The sequence below is a fragment of the Nelumbo lutea genome, chromosome 2 (genome assembly GCF_056320005.1).
Source record: "Nelumbo lutea isolate HS-2025 chromosome 2, American lotus-T2T, whole genome shotgun sequence".
NCBI classification, from domain to species: Eukaryota; Viridiplantae; Streptophyta; class Magnoliopsida; order Proteales; family Nelumbonaceae; genus Nelumbo; species Nelumbo lutea.
In genome coordinates, this window is record NC_142685.1 from 19,787,404 (window position 1) to 19,805,159 (window position 17,756).

The following is a 17,756-nucleotide window of genomic DNA, read 5'->3' on the forward strand; positions in this document are numbered from 1 at the left end:
ATTTGTACTTTTTTTCAAATTGAGCTAATAAGGCAATAGTTGGGGAAAAAAAAAGAACTGGGCCCACCTTAAATACCCATGGCTCTGTTTTTTCTTTTAGGGGATTTGTTCTAAAATTTTAAATTTTCCTTCAACTTTTGTTTTTTCTCCTATTTTTCCGATAAAACAAATATGTCTACATACATGGATTTCAAACACCTAAATATGTGAATTAATTTGGTTGATTAGTAAAAGAATATTATTGAAAGCAATGTTTTCGAACCATCGTTGATCTAGACAGTTAGCCTATTTGGCCCATAAACCATCAAGACAATTAGTTCCATATTACCCCAAACCCAGTCCCTGGCAAAAAATCATTGAATTGGTCAACAACCCATTTGACCTGGGTGGTCGAATCATCAACCCGTTTGACAATTTTTTTGCCATTTCTTTATTTTTTGTCACAATGAGTCATCTATTCAAATCAGACAATCAAACCGATAGCCAAAACGGTTCCAATCCCAAGTCAGTATTTTTAACATTAGTTAAAAGTTCTGCAAACTTCTCAAGTTTTTTTTTTTTTTTTGGGGGAAATTTGATGATAGGTTTACATTTCAAATAAATGCGCCCACCAAAACAGAATGTCAAAATGTAAAGATCAGATAACAATTACATGAAATATCAGCCTGCAGCTATATATGAGTCATTCATTATCCAATGTGGTATGACTCCCAATCGAAGTAAGGTCTTTGACAACATGGTTGGTTTTACTATTGAAAACAAAAGCAACTGCCATGCTGTCGAACATGTTCCATTCTTCTAAAATAGTGTTATAAAGGAATGATAACAAGCAACATTGTATTCATGAAAAATACATGAAAGTTGTTTTTTTGTTTTCCAAAGTAAAAATAATACTACCTAAAGTTTATTTGGTTTGAAATGAAAAGACTGGTAGGAAAAACCCATACGAAATTCTTTTCCTTTTCTTTTTCTTTTCTCTACTTTTTTTTTTCAAACCAAACACAGCCTAAATTACCACTCTTCTCTTCTAAAATAAAATAAACAGTGCTAGAGAGGAACAATTTCAAGTAGCACTGTATTCATGATCCTTTTTTCTTTTTTAAATCTTACCATCCTATCTAAAATAACACGCATGAATGTGATATTTGTTGTGTCCGTTAATCTATAAAAGTATCAAGGTCCCTTTTGTTTGCATTGTCAGTAGGTCAAATTTATGATAAGAGTGACTCGGATCTGCTACAAACAAGAATTGCACAATGGGCTAGGTAACCAATGACGAGTAATAATGTTGCTGATAATTTTGGTAATTATACGGATAGCAGACACAAATCCATTATGCGCATGGATCTCATAGTCAAATCAGTTAATGAGCTTCCCTAAATACTCCACAACTTTTCAACATGCCAAATTAGGTTGTATTTGGCATTATAATATTTTTCTACCTCAAATGTTTTGAGTTTGATAAATATAAATTTGCAAATAATATATTTGTTTCCACCTCAAACATTTTGGTTTGATCAACACACACAGTTGTTTCTAGTTGAAAGGTCAGAGATCAATCATCCCCCACAACGTCCCACAGCATTCCTTTGCAGTTCCCTACCATCTCCTTCACCCCCATCGCTGTCACTTCCAGACAACCTTCCAAAGTCCAAGCACAGTAATCTGCGAAAATTCTAGCTGACCATCGACAACCCTTCATCGTTGATCCCCGATCCAATGGCTCATAGAGAATCCAATTTGGTGAATCGCATGGTCTTATGAGAATCTTATGGTAGCTAGTTATTTGTCAGAAATAGTGGGGTTGGGTTAGATAATAATCTAACATTAAAGATATACTTAATCAATTAGCTAAACCATAAGGGTAATTTAAAAAATTTATCCCCTTTTACACAATGAAAGCAATTAATATTGCAATTTACTTGCACAATTGTTTTAAACTAGGGCAATCATAGGTGGATAAAAAATGTACCTCAGGCTGTGTTTGGTTGTAGTGCAAATAAATTTGCATTGATGCAAAACTATGACAGTGCAAATGTTTTGGGTGTAAGTATTGATTTACTTTTGTTTCAAGTTTAATCCTATTTTGTTTGGTTGCAGTACAAATAGAATAAAATAAGGCATAAAGCAGAATAAAGAAAATCCATAACAAAATTAAACTAAAATTTGCATATCATTGCACTCCTATACATTTCTACTAATGTAAATAAAATTGCAATGCAATCAAACCCAGCCTCATGGGGTATTTTTCTAGACAATGGCTTGTTAATGTTTATTTTGTCATTCAATGAAGATACAATCTATATTTCATTTGTACCAAACACTGTCCAAATTTTGTACCGTAGAAATAGACATAAGTTGTTCACTGTCCATGCATCGCAATATTCCTGCAGTTTTCTCCTCAACATAAAGCACATATGCTGAACAATTTCTTAGCCAATTTCATTGATATAGACCTTGTCATATGGGTTTTTAAGAAAATAAATATTTTGCATCATAGATGATATAGATTTGTGTTGCTTAGTTTTTTTTGCTTAGGCTGCATTTGGAAACATTCAAATAAGTGTGAATGTAAATATATACTGTAAAAAAGTTCATATAAATTGCAAAGTTGAATTAGTTTTGCACGGACAAATTTATTTTCTTATCAAACAAACTTTTAACTGTAATGAATGCAAACACGAGTTTCAATAAAATATTTGCTTTTTTTATTAAAAGCACATTTGAATGCAAATTTTCTTATTTTTTATTGATGTACTTTTACATCAGAGTACAAATTTACTCTGAATCGGAATTTATACTCCATTTGCACCATTTCCAAACGCAGCCATCTTGGGGCAATTTATTTTCATTCTTTGTTTATCGTTTTTCTTCTAGACATAACATATTATCTATATGATCATAAAGTTTGAGCTTCTAATAAATTCAGAAATAAATAAAATGCATTTAAATGAAATAATTTAAGATAAATTTTTTAAACTACCCTTATGGTTTAGTTAATTGATTAACTTTACCTTTACTGTTTGAAAATTGACTAAGTGTATCTTACTGTTTCTAACAATTGACTAAATGTAACCTTACCCGTTAAATAGATGGAAAAGGTAAAATGCCCGTTATACCCTATGCAAAATTGCATTTTTATCCCTGTTTTCACTTAACTCGATCCCTCTCAGACAGGTTGCCATCACCATCATCACCGACAATGGTCGCTGCAAATACTAAATGGCGGAGATCCGGTGGAAGTCGACTCCAGCCGACAACGAACGACGCTAGAAAGCAAGGAAATTTAACAATGAAGAGTTATGGGAGTTTTGTCTGTTTTTGTTTCTTTTGTTTACCTTGTTTAGATGGGACAAAGAAAAAGAACAAGAGTCGAAGGTGCGTTCGAAATCGATGGTCTGGCTTTCTCCAACAACGGAGATTGCAACGGCTAATGCAATCTCTGATGGCCGGAACTCCAAGAATTCGACGCCTACCCATTCAATGAGAGCAATGGAAACAATATATGAAATCTGTAATTTTTAAGATCTCAAGATTGAATATGGAAGGGATAAGAGAAATAGAGGCGTTAGAAACCTTTGGTGGTGATTAAAATCAGCTATGCGGAACGAAAAATCAGAGATTTGGGGTTTGGGTGTTCCGGGTCTTTGAGTTTGCACAAGAAATAGTCAATGAAAGAAAGAGGCGTCACTGCGTTTGTTCTCCATTTAAGTACCGACAGCAACATAAGCTCCATTCTCTGAGTCGCCCGAGCTTCAAACACTGGCTTCCCTTCAATCACCTGAAGATGGATTTAAACCGTTAAACCCATCTCAGAAGTCTGAAACACATAAAGGAATGAGCATGGCATGATGGTTTTGTTTTGCTCTCGTTTGGTTTCTATTCATGATTTGGTGGAATGGGTTTTTGTTCTACCTGTAAATCTTTGGGATGGGGGCAATTAGTTTCCTCCATTTTTGCTCCCAAGGCCAAGCAAGCTACAGAAAAGCAACGAGACCGTTCATGCCTTTCCACCATGTTGGGGATGAAGAAAAAAAGAGATAAAAGACAAAACATTACTGGATTGTGTTATCATTCACTCTAACAACAATATAAAAGCTACAGAAAGCAAAAAGTTACTGGATTGTGGTGGTTCCAACGCCATTCGTCTTTGGCCGGAGTCGACTTCCGTTGGACCTCCGCCGTTCGGTATTTGCAGTCACCGCCGCCGGTGACGATGGCAGTGGCAGCCTGTTTGAGAGGGATTTAGTTAAGTTAAAAAAAGAGATAAAAATGTAACTTTGCATAGGGGGTATAAATGGGCATTTTACATTTTCCGTCCATATTTAACGGTTAAGGGTACACTTAGCATTATATATATATATTAAAAGGAAATGGGTGCTCTTGCATCCAGGAAATGAAATCTATTCGTGCGAGCACCCATTTCCTATTGATAATAATAATCTTAATTAGTGTAATAATAATTACTGATTATTACATGAATTTAATAAATATATAATTATTGATTATAATTAATAATTATTGTTATTATACATATTAGTAATAAAAAAATATTTATTTTACTTTTGTTTTAAATTAAAATTATAAATACTGTTAATAAATTTAGTAATTATTGTTATATTAAAAATAATTAAAAATGTTATTATTGATTATTTAATAAAATATTATAATTACTAATTATTACTGATAAATACTGTTAATTTAATTTAGTTTTGGTAATTATTAATTTAATGAATATTGTTAATAAATCATATTCATAAATTTAATAATTATTGTTATATTAAAAACAACTAAATAATATTATTAAAACTATCATTAATGATTATTTAATTAAATAGTATAATTACTTACTATTATTGATAAATATTGTTAATAACGTTTTGACAACCGTCGGTTTGACCGTCTTGTTTGAACGGATGGCCCGTTCTGACAACAAAAATTACAAGCAAAAAATTACGAAACCATTATGGCCACCGGTTTTTGGGTCGACGGTTCGATCATCCGGTTCAAACAGATTGTCCATTCTGACAACAAAAATTATAGGCAAAAAATTGAGTTTGTGAGGTCTATTAAGTAGTATCATACGTGTTATGTCATTCGAGCGTGTGACTCATACGACCCGAAAATTGAACCATTTTGGCAACCAGTTTTTTGATCAACACTTTGACCGTTTGGTTCGAATGGGCAGCCCGTTTTGACAACAAAAAAAATTATAAGCAAAAATTTACAAAACCGTTATGGCCACTAGTTTTCAGGTCAACAATTCGAATGGACAACCCATTCTGATAATAAAAATTACATGCATAATATTGAGTGTGTGAGGTCCATTGAGCAGTATCATACATGTTATATCATTCGAGCATGTGATTCATACGACCCGTAAGTGGAACGGTTATGGCAACCAATTTTCAGGTCAACGATTCGACCATCCAGGTTGAATGGATGACTCGTTCTGTCAACAATAAATAAATAAATATAAAAAAATAGCCAAAAGCCATTGAATGGGTCAATAGGTTGACGGTCCGACCACTCAAGTCAATGGGTCATTGACCAATTCAATGTTTTTTTGGTCAAGGACCGGGATTGAGGTACAACAGAACTGATTGCTTGGACGGTTCCCAATTAAAAAAAAAATGGATGACCCATTATGACAACAAAAATTGCAGGCAAAAAATTTAGTGTGTGAGGTCCATTAAGCAGTACCATACGTGTTATGTCATTTGAGCGTGTGACTCATATAACATGAAAATTGAATCGTTCTGACCACTGGTTTTCAGGTCAATGGTTTGGCTGTTTAGTTCGAATGGATGGCCCATTCTGACAATAAAAATTAAAAAAAAATAAAATAGACAAAAAACCATTGAATTGGTCAACGGTTCAATCACCCGAGCCAATGGATCATTGACCGATTCAATAATTTTTTGCTAGACCGAGTTTAAGATAAAATGAAACCAGTTGCATTGATGGTTCTTTATTAAAAAAAAAAAAATAAGCCGAAAACCATTGAACAAGTCAATAAATCAATGACTCGACTGGATCAATTGGTTTTTAGTCAAAAACTGGGTCAATGGGTCGACGGTTCTATTCCGGCCCCTGCGAAACATGCCCCCTCGGTGGTACTTTATTATTGTGTTATAGGAGAAGGTTTTCATCATCCATGAATAGATTAAAGATTAGGCACCAACTCAATAAGCACGTTTTCGCAAAGGATAAAACTGTTATCCACATGTCTGCCTCTCCTTCTCAATTTCACATGCAACATTACACGTGCCATCATATGAAAAGACACGTGATGGGGCACCTGACAAATGGAAGTGCAAGAGAAAAAGATCGGGAGACCTTTTTGGTGTCCATCTTATTCCAATATTTTATAGGGAGAATGATAATTCAACGCAGGGTAAGAATTCGTTAGGCTCAAAGTACATTTGGGGTAGGTGCCCCTTTGGAATTGATGCCAATTCATGGGTGGTATGAGTGTATAAAATATGGATTTTTTACGTGAAAATCAAAAATCTACATTGGGCATGTTTGTACTTCTCCATATTTTTTGTAATGAATTTATTTTAGATGACATAGCTTGGATATCAAAAAAAAGTGTAAAGAAATTACATTAAAATCTTTTATTTCGATGCGACATGATCTATAAAATGCCCTCAATTAATAAATGCGAGTATATGACACAATGGTGTTGTGTTCAGTGGTGGAATCAGCTTTTGGGGGCAAGTTATATAGAATTTTCTTTTTTGTTTTATGGTAATGAAAAAATTATTTTAAATCAATTACATTATATAGTTTTGCAATATAAACAATATAAATATTATTGTAGAAAGTCAGAAATGCATAAATGATATTAAGGGTGAGAGGACTTCCATATATCTGTTGATTATAGGCTTTGTGGCAACTCCCAAATCCTGTAAGTACTATTTAATTCTCACGTAATTGATTTATTTTTCCTATAGTCTGGGATTTTGGAAAAAAAAATGAGATAGAGAATAAATAGAGTTTAGAAAGAAATAGGGTATGGTTACGGGGTTTTTTATGAAAAAAAATAAGCAATTTATTTTTTATACATAAGGGGGCATTAACACTCCTTAACATTTTTGTTTAGCTATTGGGTTATAGAAAGGTATATTGCCCCCACTCAAATAAAATAGTATGTAGTCAAATAAAATTTAACTTATTAAATGGGGTCCTTTTTTTTCATGGTTTTAAAAAGCCCGAGAGGTGAGGCCAAAGGTATGCCCCCATTGATCAAAGGACCTAGATTTGCCACAGTGTTGAGTTTTGAATTGATCAATACAAATTTACATGAAAAATATGTTTCTATTTAAAATGTTCTTAAAACATTTCGAGTCAATCAATACAAACTGTTATTTATACCTAAAATATCATTTTTCATGTTTAAAACCACAATGGGAATTAGACTTGGCAAAAAGTTGACCCAACCCTTGAACCCGACCTAATCCAACCCGAAAAAATAGGGTTAGGGTCTCATATTTAGCTATTTGAATTTGAGAATGACTCGACCTGGCCCAACTCGGAAAAAAATGGGTTGGGTTGGGTTGAGCCATAGGTCAATCCTAGTGACCCGATTGTTAGGTCTAATTAAGACTATTTATGCATTGCTAGAAGTTTTCACTCTTTAATTTTTACTATTTAGTGTTTACTCTTTATTGTTTACTCATTGAATTGTTAAATGTTCAAGTTTTTTTTTTTATATTTGGAATTTTAAGGTTAATTCCTTTAATTTTGGCATTTTTTGTGTACTTTTTCTTTATTTTTTAAATTTCAATTATTTTGTTGGGATGACTCAAATTGACCCATGGGTCAACCTTAACCCAAACATTTTAGGGTTAGGGTCCACAACTCAACCCGAAAATTCTACTAGAAGTGTTTTGACCCAACCCAAACCCAACACACCCAACCCAATTGCCAATAAGGCTGTAACTTGGGCCGGCTTGACCCAAACCCAACCTAAAAAATTTGGGTTGGTTGGGTTGGGCCAGGTTAATGCTCGGATTAGGATTGAAATTTATGAACCCAACTTTACTTCGGGTTGATTCCTCGTGCAACCCGATCCCAACTCTATAGCACATATCATATATAAAATATATTATATATATGATATATCACACATTGATTTGTTTAAATGCATGATAGTTGTATAGCCCCCACCACATACTATCATTTATTTATTTTAAGATAATCACTTCACTTAATCTTAAATGGAAATACTAAAACCTTAATAACATATTTTATGTTTTTTGAATATTTTATTCTTTATCTCCCCTCAATTGTTTATCACCCATAGCTTGATGCCCATAAAAGATATATTATAAATCATAACTCATAATAAATTATATTCATTTCAAGCACTTTTTTTCCTAATTTTTGTACTTAAAAGAACCAATAAAAACATCAACAAACAAATACTATAATAAAACATAGGATTTATATATGTAGTGAAAGTTGAGTTAAGAAGTTCTATGAGATTATAAGGGATGGGAAGAAGGTTGGGTTGGGCCCAACTTGAGCCCAGTCCAATCTGAAGTTGGCTTCGGATTGGGTTAAAGTTGAAGGAATTTAGTTAGGGACTTAGGATTAGGGTTAGAGTTGAGTAGGTTAGGTTGAGTTAGGGTTAGAGTTGGGAGTTTAGAATTTAAAATTTAGGATTGGGCTAGGGTTGGCCACAACCCGACCTAGCTCCGCCGGCTCAACTTATAGCTCTAATGGCCAAGTCTAATGGGAATGCAATGCCACTTTACCAAACATCCCTAAGTTATTCTTACACGTCTCATTTATGTTGATTGGAACTATCAATGAATGGGTTCATATAAAGGTTTCTCTTTGTCAAGTAAATTTTATAACCATCAGATTTTTATCCATTGTATGTTTTTTTTGGAAGATAAACAAAATATATTAGAGCAAAGAAATATGTACAAACTGCTCAACTCTCGGGATCCCTTCAGGATAGTCATTACATTCAAATAAGGCAGTGGATGAGTTTTTGCTTGTAGGGAAACCTTGTGAGGAGGAATATTAAAAGTTTTGTTTACATGTTTGAAAAAAAAAACATGAAATTTAAACGAGAAATTAAGTCTTGGTTCTTTGCAAAAGCCAATGGCAGAACCAAGGTAGGGGAGAGTCCTTGTGGAGAGCCTATATAACTTGAAGATTATCCGAGCAGATGCAAATTTCTTTTTGCCTCCAATCTTGTAATTCCAAAAAGACTTGCAAGATCACAAAGAGTTCTACTTGATCAATGGCAGAAGGGTGAGAAGTTCTCCCTCCAATAATTTTTAAACATTGAAGGTTTGTATTTAAAATCACAATACCCAAGGCAAAGGGAGATTTAGAAATTTTGCCTGCATCAAGGAAAATGATTAGTTTAGTAGTACAATTGATAGACAGATTTAACATATTATTGTGAGAGGGAGAGTGCAACAAAATTTCCAATGTATGGTTCTGTGAAGAGTTTTGAGAAATTTTGTTTATTTTAAAAAATCTTTCCATTCCTTGCATACTAAATATAATAATAGGCAGTTGCAAACCAATTTAAAACTTGTAGGAAAAGCTAATTGTCAGCAATTTCATTAGATAGATGTATAAAATATGTAGTTCAAGAGTGGTGAGGAGTGATGCTTAAGTCAAGATTCTAAGGATTACCAAATAAGACTGCTTGAGTAAAAGAGCAATGAAGAAATAGATGAGCAATAGTTTCTTCAAATTGGTCACAAAGAATGCATATTTTGTCTTTAGGATCTGAAAAGAGAGAAGTTTTCACAAGAATAAAGTTTTTAAGAATTCGCCACAAAAAAAGTTGATACCTTGGAGCAACCGACAACTTCTAGATTTTAGATAAGCAAAATTTAAAATCATCTGAAAGTTGAGGAATATAATTTCTCTATTTAATTTTATATTCCTCCTTAACTGTATACTTTCCAGACTGATGTTGTATCCAAGTCCAATGAAGATCATTATTTGAAGAAAAAATGGGAGTTTGTAAAATTTTCACAGATTCATCCCTTGTGAAGTGTTGATGAATTATCAGAGGATTCCACTGACCTTCAGAATTGAGGGAAGAAATATAAAGGTTTCTCAGGTGAAGAGAAATGGGAAAGGGAATCCAGTGGAAAGATTGATTTTTTTTGGATCCCAGGATATTTAGAGATTAGGAAGTCAAAATTTTCATTGACCAGATATCCTAATTTAGATGCTAATTCTCAAAGTTTTGGGCAAATGGATATCCAACAGGCAGAGATAGTAGATGAAGTAGTGTAAGGAAATATATTATCTGATTTGAGATATTTAGATTTCCAATTTTGTGCCCAGTGTTTATGCTATTCATTCAAGAATTTCTAGGCAATTTTTTTGAGGAGGGCATGTTTTATCAGAGTGGGATTTTTGAAGCCAAGACCACCAAAAGCTTTCGGAAAAAACAGAGTATTCCAAGAACACCATCTATAGCAATGTTTTCGAGATTCTGAAGTTGTTTATTTTCGCTAGCAAAATATACCTTATTAATTAGTGGCCGGGTAAATTTTCTGATACCCTATCTACTTGTATGAGATGCTTCAATTGTGTCAAGTAGTAAGAAAACTACAGAAAGCAGACGTCTCCTCTGTTTCTTTGTCCATTACCAATACCACATGCAATGCACATAACTTCCTTGTTTTCTTTCAAATGAAAATAGAAAATTTAAGTTCCAAGTTTTATGTTAGTTTCTTTTTCATATCATCCTGGTAAGTCACAAAATTTATGATTCAAAGATATGATTCAAAAATCACTAAACCGACTAAACGGTCCAACTCGATCCAAAAGTTGTTGGATTGGTTTCGGTTCATCAGTATATATAACCTGAATGGTCGGTTCGTTTTCAGTTTATAAATTTGTAAGCCGAAATAACTGACCCAAACCGAACTATGTGCTGGCCGGGTTGGTTTCAGCTTGTAAGTTTGGAAGACAAATTTTTAGTTCATGAAGGCAAGATGTACACTTTGAACAAAAATCAACTATTGATGGCTGCACATGATGTGCAGCTAATAATACCAAGGATTTATACTATTATAAAATGGATATTTGCCTTAGTTCTGGACCTCTGGTTCATGTAAAATTGTTAAAATTATAACGATATAATGTTAAATTATATTTTATCTATATATGGCATGTGCATTTACACTAGTAAAAACTGAAAAATATGAAATAACTAATTGTAGATAAAAGGAAAACGTAGAGCTAGAGAAAAAAAAATCGTAGAAATGAAAAGTTGAAGGTAAAAAATTAATGGATGAGTCAAATAAGGCTGTATTTGGTTACTTAGATAACAAGCAAGAAGCGGGAAATTGTTAAGGAATTTCGTAAAATGCCTTTAGGGCTTTCCACAAGTTTCATTTTTCTCACTAATTCTCTGATAAGCCAAATACAGCCTGTAAATAAAGAAATTTGAACCCAATTGTTTACAACTTGTTAATGCACGTGTTATCTTTAATCGTTATACATCTGTGAACAGCTTCACTCTAATTTATTTCACCTATATCTCCATCACTACAAAATCTCATTTTCATAACTTTTTCTCTCAAATATTTTCCAAAACCAAACACAGCTTTACATTAAAATAGGCATACCTTAAATGAAATAAAATAATATAATATAATACAAAATGGTTGCTTGAGAATATATATATATTATATGGACAACAGATACTGAAACTCAAAATCATACGGCATCTTGTGAACAATGTCTGATACTTTCCCACTATTATGAAACCTGAGGCATTCTACTATTGATTTTCTTAGGGACCCAGATGTTGGTAACTGGTGGCAAATCCACTCAACCAATGACTCCACATCTCCTGCAAAATCAAGCATGTTTTGAAGAAGAAGCTCTGGAATCAAAAGTCTTCGGGAGGTTGTCACTACGATTGAAGCTTGTAGGTACTCTACTTTTGATTTCTCCAACTCAGCTGAGACACTTTGAGATGTATATATCCTCACCTACACATATGATATCACATTTGATACTTTTATATATGCTTCATTACTCAAAGGACACAAGAAAACTAAATGAGATTTAAACAAAAGACAAAGAAGGATTAAGATTTAAATGGGATACAAATTTTAGAATTTTAGGGATCTTTTTCCTCTTTTTTATTTGCTTTGCCATACATACATACATATATGTAGCACATAGCAAGGTGTTGGTACAACCATGCCATTTAATTTAATGCTTGAAACATGGGAAGATCACTCAAGTAGGGGTCTCAATTGGATTGGATTTGGTCCAATCTGATCCAGTCCAATGTGTATATTACAAATGTACCAGGTCCAATCCAATCTAATGAATATTTTGGACCAGTCGAATTTAATGTCTGGGTCGTTCAATCTGTTCGATTTTTGTTTTTAATTTAGATTAATCACCTATATTCCTATCTTCTATCAATGGACTAGATATTGGCTCAATCCAACCTAATCCAATATAAATTCATTACGATGGCCCAGGTCCAATCCATTCCAATACATACTTTGGACCATTATGTCTGAAATTCATTCCAATAAATACTTTGGACCTCTAGGTCTGGACTGGTCCAATTCAATGTCTTGTTGGTCTGTACAAATCGATTTTGATTTGAATGGGGTCCAATCCAAAACCGGTCCATTGACACTCCCACACTCAACTATTCAGATGATCATGAACATTTGATCCATGATTTTCTTTTAAATGTGGGCAAAGTTTGGCAATAATTTCAAGAACTTCATGCACTTACAGCTGGGGAAGATCGTGTCCCACAACACAGAGCAAATGTTACATTTGGCTCAGGAGAATCAAGTCCATAAATACTGCGTACAGTGGCTTCTTTGTCATCCTTCTCGACCTTCCAGTTTATCTGTCAAATATATCATATCAGGACGATTATTTCTTAGTTTACCACATGTCATTTCAAAATTCTAGTTTACCCTTCAAAGAAGAAGTTTCAAGTTTGGTGTCCTCACATCTTTTAACTTATAACTTGATTGTTGCCTTAGAATGAAATGTTCTATTGCTTGAGCATTTATTTTGTTGCCTCCTATGTTAAGGGTTGCCTGAATCAAAACCAAAACAACAAAGAACGACAAGATCGAATAAGGTAAATATCCTTAGTTATTAATTCATTCATAATCCTTATTTGTTTGGATTACTTGTCAGTTGTCACCATTTGAATTGGTAATTAATGCCACAGTTCCAGACCAAGGTTTAGAAGCTACACCCCTCTCCCACGTCCCACCCCAGAAATTGAAGCTCTGAGCATAACATACGACCCAACCCATAAACCTAATCAGGCCTATACCATTTCAGCCCATTATGGACCAACACCAACCAACCAAGGCCATGGCTTGAGGTTGGGTACTTTGATCCTAGAGACAGAAATTGGCCTTTGATCCAAATAGCAGCTTATTAATTACCTAAACATATATGCACCAAAGTCTATACTTTATAGGTTTGAGCCTTTGGGGGTGGGAGGAGGAACAACATTGTTCCAACAGCACAAAAGTGTTTTTGTTAAAGAATAACATGAAGCATACCTTGTTCATTAATGAAAGCATTTTTTCAGGATTAGAAGGTACTCCATACTGGAGAAATCCCTGAAATGGTGAAGTAGGAATTAATATGATGTTCAAGAGAAAATGTCTACAAAAATGGAAAACAAAAAAGAAAACTGGATTTAGTCATATATACTATACATGCATGATACAAGCATTATACATGTTGATCCAGAAAGCTAGTTTCTGTTGGTCAGTCAAGAACCTCAAGTCCACATCATGGAGTTTTTTCATCAATACCCTGTAACACAAAGGCAGAAAGAAGATCTACTTAACCATTCATTTTATGCACATACAGTACTATATTAATTATGAAAACCATTAATTTGCAACCAACCTTAGTTTTTGTAGAAGAGGAACAGAGCTAGAACTAGATATGCTTCGTGGGTCCAGCGAATTTGCTGCGAACCTAACCAAATTCTTATAAGGGCCAATATCTCTTGGAATAGAATCTTCATTGTCGAAGATACCATAGGGATCTTGTTGCTTTGATTCCTTCTGTGACGAAAGGCTCGCTTTTGGGCTTAAGATGCTTTCCATCCTAAAGCTTCTCAAGCTTAAAGATGAGTGGTTAGATCTAGAAACTGTGCTTGACTTCTCCAGTTCCATGGCCCTTGATGTTCTAATTAGCCTCACAAAGATAAAGATCAAACACTTCATTATGCTCTCAGATATCTTGTTGGGTTGCCATTTTTGATTGCTTTCTTCTGACAGATCTGTATTGGACAAAGATTTTGATGGAGGACCTGAGGAAACATCTGGGTAGTGCTCTCCTGGCTGAAAGAAGATGGTTTGGAACTTTTCATTAGAAGACATTATTCACATTCTTTATAATGATCACAGTATGAGTAGGTATCAATGATAATTCAAACCAGAGGATAGGGCTTATACCTTGCTTATTGAGTGCCTTGGCTGTAGACTGGGTGAGGATGGCTTCTGTAATAAACCACTTCTCTTCATCAAGACCTCTTGAGATATAACCTCTTCATGGTTATGATTTTCTTTCTGATCCATGGTTGTTGAAGTCTTCATTTTCTCATGGGTGTTGAAGTGGTTAAGTGTGTAATCACCTTTTATAGCCTTGCTTATGAAATGCAAAGCCTTGGTCTCTAATGCTAGCCTCTCATGGAATAAGGCATTGTTGGGTAGGGCCATTGAGTAATTTGGGAGTGAGTTGGACAGTCTATTATTGTTGCTTAGAGTTGTTTGCGCCCCTTGTTTGGATCTTGGTTCCACAGAAACTTCCTGCTCTCGACTCAAATCACGTTTGAGATGGCTTATTTCACCTTCTAGCCTTGCTATCTCATTCTCAACCATAGCCAGTTCTGCTAATAGCTCCTTCATCTATAAAATTCATTTTGTTGTTAAATATAACATATGACCATTTGAATGCTGCTGTATATATATTTATATGCATGAAGAAGAAGAAGTACCTTTGGTGGAAGGAAGCTTGGGATATGAATGGTGGAACAATCATGTCGATTATTTGCAGACTCCAGAATCTGGTGAACTTTTTCTTCATGTTCTAACATTTTGTGAAGCATGGAGACCTAATACAAATATGGAAGTAGCTAGTCATTCAGTCCCACCATGCATTATGTTAAAATATAATTCATTAAACAGAAGTCCACATGGGCAAGAGAGATTAACTGAAACAAAAAACAGAACTATTTTCATTACCTTTTTTGATTTTCATGTAAGTGAGATAATACATTAATACCCAAGTTGGTTTCCATCATTATTTCAATCAAAATAAGACCAAATTGTTTTGCTTGAAGGTTTTAGAACTTGAAATTTTTGGCGTAAACCATTCACCATAAGAACTTTGAAGAACATATATATATATAACGCCCTAATTAAAAGCTTTGAGTAATATAACAAGAGGTTCTATTGCGTCAATATCACTTACATTCCTATTTTAAATAATGGAACCACAAACACTCTCATGGAATAGAATGGTGCTCTATCAAACTACCAGTACTGTACTTCTGACATTATGCATTTGCAGTTCAATTCATAGCTTGTTGAACTACGTATTCATGGAGTTTTGACTCTCCAATGTACTATTTCATTTTCATTTTCTTGATGATCAACCAGATAAAGAAGCTATTTCAAGCACCATGAAATCGATTGGCTACCGCACTCATCTTCATTAGATCTACACATATATATATATATATATATATATATATATATATATATATACATGCATATATAGTATTCCGAATTCTTAATTAATTACAAGATCATTAGCTCAAACCTTTTGAGGGATTCAAACTGTTTCTCTTCTGGGATGTAAGGAGGAATCATGCATGGATCATGCAGCACCAGTACTGTGACATTAGGCCTTCTTTTATTGCTATCCTTTTGCAGGAAAGAACTGAAGACGAGGGTCTTATGGCTGTTAGTTGCTAGAAGCTAAAGATGGGATTCTGTACTGTTCTTCTTGGTAATAACATTTGACTTTGGAGCATGCATGAAAACGTGAATCTTAAAGAGAAGAGTAAATAACACCAGAAGACATGTCATGCAGAAGGAAAAATGAATAGGTATTGCATGTCTATGGTGTGTAGTTCTCGCCTCTGCAACATACCACCATCCGATCATCGTGGTCAGAAATTGGACCATAGGAGAGTAGATATATAGATCAGATCAGAGGTCCATCTCTACATGTGGAAGATCAACGTACGTATACCTACTTCCGATGCTTTTAATTCAATTACATTGTGGAAACTGGTTAAAGTTATTGTTGAATAATTCCAATTTCCACTCAAGTTTTCAGTTCCACATTTCTGGAGAGATTAATTCCGCAAGAAATGATACACACATAAACACACAGAGATAGATAGCCAGAGAGGGAGAGAGAGAGAGAGAATGTAAAAGCTGTCTCAAGTTATTAGCTAGCTACCTCTTGTTCAAGCTCCTCTATTCTCTGTTTCCCACTGAGCTGCTTCTTTATCTGCAGTGGAAGAGAAAGCAAAAAAGAAAACTAAGAAACTAAAGAACACAGAAAGAAAGAAAAGAGACACACGCTTTGAAAATCACCAACATCGATCAAAATTTATTTCAAACGTGGGTCTAGCTGGTCTCCTAAGTCGCCCACAGAGATCTAACAGCTATATGCATTTAATCATAGCAATCAAGAATTAATCGACATTGCAAGAAATCATATCAGCAGCCTACGCCAACGAGGGGATCAAACTTGAGACCAAAACGTAGAGATCCCGTCTCAAACCCATTAACAATTAACCCACCAGAATCTCTAGCAATTAACCCGCCATGAAAGAATTAACTGGAGATGATCATTTTGCGTGAAACTAATTAATGAACTTACTCTTGGAGATGGAACACGGACTTGACTCGCCATTTCGGCGATCGAACTGCAACTGATGAGCTTCCACCCAGTCCAATCTCCAGAGCAAACATTGAAACAGCTCGGGACGGTTTCCTCTTGGTTTAAGACGGAACATGGTCGACGCTTAGAACTCAAGAAATCCTTCTTATCAATTGCTGTTGGGTTTGAACGGACAAGTGTTTGCTGCGAGTCGTAAGATAAGAAGTAGTTTTCGCAGTCGGCTTTGGTGTCCTGATGAGGCTCAGCTAACCGTCTCGGTTGTGGGTGGGACATCATGTAAGTGGTGGTTTGGCGTAGCTTGCAATTGCAGCTTTTGATGGTTTTCGGTTATTATGCTCTTTTTCAGGGAAAGCCTAAACATACGCTGTCTCATGTTAAATTACTATTTACTAAAAACTTGCCCAAAAAGACTAATGTGTCCCGGGTCTTTCATTGATCAAACTCAAAGTTTTACTGTAAATGGGTCCTCAAATCCGACCCGTTTTGGGGGCTGGCACCGACAGGTTTTCCAAGAAATTAATCCCTGTTTATGTTGGATTCGATCGGGCATCTCCTAACCCGATCTAGAAAAAAGCCAAGCGTTAATTTGTGGTAAATAAAAATTAAGTTGTTGATTATTATATATGGCATGTTTGTTGTATAAGCCAATGTACTGATGTCAAGATTTTCACAATTTTTCCTTGGAAAACATCATGTTGAAATGTTTTTTTTTTCTCCGTCGTTGAAATGTTGGTACGAGGGAAATTGTCAAAGAAATTAAAAGTAATTAATGTGGTTGTGGTTGGATTTAGAAACCGAGACATGAGTTGTGAAATAACATATCT

The 17,756-nt window shown here is 34.5% G+C and overlaps 1 protein-coding gene and 1 long non-coding RNA gene across 3 annotated transcripts; both read right to left on the reverse strand.

The window, feature by feature from the left end:
- Positions 1-3,273: 3,273 nt before the first annotated feature.
- LOC148869012 (uncharacterized) lies at positions 3,274-4,327 on the reverse strand. Its single transcript, XR_016107564.1, has 4 exons — positions 4,120-4,327; positions 3,916-3,977; positions 3,577-3,781; positions 3,274-3,472 (listed from the first exon to the last, which is right to left on the reverse strand). It is a non-coding gene; the product is annotated as an uncharacterized LOC148869012 (long non-coding RNA).
- Positions 4,328-11,557: 7,230 nt separating this feature from the next.
- LOC148869013 (electron transporter, putative (Protein of unknown function, DUF547)) lies at positions 11,558-17,191 on the reverse strand. Of its 2 annotated transcripts, XM_088972424.1 has the most exons (10): positions 16,912-17,191; positions 16,486-16,536; positions 15,011-15,127; positions 14,469-14,921; positions 13,915-14,354; positions 13,719-13,818; positions 13,560-13,619; positions 12,990-13,079; positions 12,764-12,883; positions 11,558-11,993 (listed from the first exon to the last, which is right to left on the reverse strand). In XM_088972424.1, the coding sequence occupies exons 1-10, from the start codon at positions 16,942-16,944 to the stop codon at positions 11,685-11,687; spliced, it is 1,773 nt and encodes a 590-aa protein (XP_088828550.1). In that variant the 5' UTR covers positions 16,945-17,191; the 3' UTR covers positions 11,558-11,684. The 2 variants fall into 2 exon arrangements, with proteins under 2 accessions (XP_088828550.1, XP_088828549.1); XM_088972423.1 differs by lacking the exon at positions 12,990-13,079 and having other exon boundaries at positions 16,912-17,070.
- Positions 17,192-17,756: the final 565 nt, after the last annotated feature.

Coding starts and splice junctions, on each gene's coding strand:
- LOC148869013 (XM_088972424.1), bottom strand. CDS start 16,944: ATGGCGAGTCAAGTCCGTGTTCCATCTCCAAGA. Junction 13,620..13,718: donor ATAATGCTTGTATCATGCAT/GTATAGTATATA, acceptor TCACCATTTCAG/GGATTTCTCCAGTATGGAGT. Junction 11,994..12,763: donor GGACACGATCTTCCCCAGCT/GTAAGTGCATGA, acceptor TCATATGTGTAG/GTGAGGATATATACATCTCA.